General features: G+C 37.6%; 1 protein-coding gene across 1 annotated transcript; it reads left to right on the top strand.

Annotated features, from left to right (window-relative positions):
• The first annotated feature begins 1475 nt into the window (after positions 1-1475).
• LOC133722235 (uncharacterized) lies at positions 1476-2370 on the top strand. The gene is made up of 2 exons (XM_062149060.1): positions 1476-2047; positions 2145-2370. Exons 1-2 carry the CDS (start codon positions 1616-1618, stop codon positions 2217-2219), a joined length of 507 nt encoding a protein of 168 aa, XP_062005044.1. The 5' UTR covers positions 1476-1615; the 3' UTR covers positions 2220-2370.
• The last annotated feature ends 453 nt before the right edge of the window (positions 2371-2823 follow it).

Below are 2823 nucleotides of genomic sequence, written 5' to 3'. Positions count from 1 at the left end.
TGGAGCATTATTTTTGAAAAGATATTCCAGGTATGAAATACATAATGAACAAACAACAGCTCAAAACAATGTTGTGAGAACCAAGCTCAGACAACAAACCTAATGTTGCTCACACAATGGTTGATAAAAGAATTTGTTGTGTGAACTAACAACCAACAACAGAAAATAACAAAATTCTGTTGTGTGAGATGAATCTCAGACAATAGCTAAATTTCATTTTCTGTTGTCTGAATGGCCATGTCAATGCCGAGGCATCCCCGCGCATGTCATGCCAGGCACATGCCTGCGCAGAATTCGCACAACAGAACTAAATATCTGTTGAGGAAATGGATATTGCACAACGGTGAATTCACTGTTGTGTGATTTTTCAATCACACAACACTCGTTTAGACCACAGTGAGGCTGGTCATCACACAACTCCAAAACTCCGTCGTCTGATTAACTTATTGTAGTAGTGATAGCTCATAGAATTTGAATTAAAATTTAAACACCGTTATCAATAATGTAATGAAAAAAAAAAAAAAAGCAAATTAATGATGAACCAAACCAATCACAAATTAGGGGACGGATCCGTGACCAACTAAATTATAGTTAAGATTATACTCTGATTCTAGACCATTAGATCATATAACAACTAATGGTTCAGATTAAACAAAATCTGTTATTTATTTTTTAAATAATATATTCTATTAAATATCTAATCAAATAACCAGCCATTAATTTCTTTCCTATTCTCCTTCAAATTCATTATTACAGACAACTTAAAAAATGCTTAATAATTACAGGATCCATTTCCTCAAATTACTTTCTTGTTTCTCTTATTCTCTAAATTCATTTGTTGCAGGAAAAATAATTAATTGCGAAAATAAAATTGATTTTTTTTTTTTTTTGGCATTTTGATTGATATGCAACTCACCTAAGGAGTAGAATCAACAAACGAAGAATTTTTTTTTCTCAACCTCTAAACAAAATTTACTCTATGTTACATGAAAAATTCTAAATAGTTTTCCAATTGATACCTTAAAATTAATGAGGTTAGAGAAGAAAGTGACTAAATAGATAATTTGATTTGGTATTCCGAATTGGGTTTTTCCTGCAGTAAATGAAGGAGTGGGAAAAAAGGAAAAAGTATAATCATCTACTTTTGTATTTTAGAATATGCATTTATTAAAAAAAAACAGATAAAAAATATTATTTAATCTGAACCATTAGTTGTTATATGATCTAATGGTCTAGAATCAGAGTATAATCTTAACTATAATTTAGGTGGCCACGGATCCGCCCCCCACAAATTAATATCAGTTTACTTTTACGTTGATTCTAAATTATTGTTACTCATGCAGATCCTCTCGTCCCCACTTGTCTTGTTTTTCATTTACAACAAGCAGCTGTAGCTCAATACTTGGCGATCGGAGCTTTGGACAGGAAGAATCCATATGCTTAACACGTGTCTTCAACACCACACCATTCTCACCTTCTCGATCTTTCGCCAACACACAAGTTCTTCACCAAACGTGTCTTCCATCCCTGCACCCAACAACCGCACCATATGTCCATATCTACATAAACAATCCGACCAGCTCTCAACACAGAACATTTCAGATTACCAAAAACCATGGCGGCAAGCGACGAGTTCAGACTGGTCTTACCAGGAATAGACCACGAAGGAAAACTACTCAGAAAGTACACCGCAGAAGGTCAAGGAGCCAAGAAGAACATCTCTCCGCCAGTAGAATGGTACAACTTACCCCCAGGAACCAAGAGCCTAGCCCTTGTGGTGCAGGACATAGATGCACCAGATCCGAAAGACCCGCTTGTGCCGTGGACCAATTGGGTGGTGGTGAACATTCCACCGGGTGTGAAGTGCCTGCCGGAAGGTTTTTCCGGGAAAGAAGAGGATCAGATGGGCGGACAGTATGGCGGGCTCAAAGAAGGTAACAATGACTTAAAGGTTCCGGGGTGGTGTGGGCCAAAGTTGCCGTCGCCGGGTCACCGCTTCGAGTTCAAGCTCTATGCTTTGGATGATGAGCTTCATCTTGGTCACAAGGTACGTGCATTTACTGCATGTAAATTAGTTATAACTATAAGAAATGTTAGTTCTGATTAAGATTATCTTGTTAATTTTAGTTTGTGGTGGATTGCAGGTGACGAAGGAGAAGGTGTTGGAGGCAATTGAAGGGCATGTGCTTGGAGAAGCAGTGATGATTGCGTATTTTTGATGCTAATGCCATGAGATAATCAGTTGTTTAGATATATGTTTTATCGTCGCTAGTGCTTTGTACTCTTTGACTAGCTATCTTCAATCAAAAGTTCATAACTTCACATATGTATAATTTACTGTTCTAGTGGAATGGGCTTCAGGGTTATATCTAGGGGTGGACACTTTGTACCGAAAATGCGGTTACTAACCCGAACCGCACCGAAAAAGCGGTTCGGTAACTGCACCGAACTAAAACGGTGTTCGTTTCATGGTCACACTGTACTGAACCGCAATCAAAAGTTCATAACTTCACATATGTAGTGAAATGGGCTTCAGGGTTATATCTAGGGGTGGACACTTTGTACTGAAAATGAGGTTATCAATCCGAATCGCACCGAAAAAGCGGTTCGGTAATCGCATCGAATTAAAACGGTGTTCGTTTCATGGTCACACTGTACCGAACCGCATAAAAACGGTTCGGTTGCGGTTTCGGGTCATAAACCGCCCGATTTAAACTGACCCGCACTGAATTTGTTTTAATTACATTTTATTTATTTATTATTTCTCTGTTGATGGAAATGTTGGTTTTTAATATATAAGAAATCCATTTTTGTTTAGGTTTT

Source organism: Rosa rugosa, chromosome 7 (genome assembly GCF_958449725.1).
Source record: "Rosa rugosa chromosome 7, drRosRugo1.1, whole genome shotgun sequence".
Classification (NCBI taxonomy): domain Eukaryota; kingdom Viridiplantae; phylum Streptophyta; class Magnoliopsida; order Rosales; family Rosaceae; genus Rosa; species Rosa rugosa.
Note: the sequence above shows the minus strand (reverse complement) of the source record. Positions and strands in the feature narration are given on the sequence as shown.

Coding starts and splice junctions, on each gene's coding strand:
- LOC133722235 (XM_062149060.1), top strand. CDS start 1,616: ATGGCGGCAAGCGACGAGTTCAGACTGGTCTTACCAGGAATAGACCAC. Junction 2,048..2,144: donor AGCTTCATCTTGGTCACAAG/GTACGTGCATTT, acceptor GGTGGATTGCAG/GTGACGAAGGAGAAGGTGTT.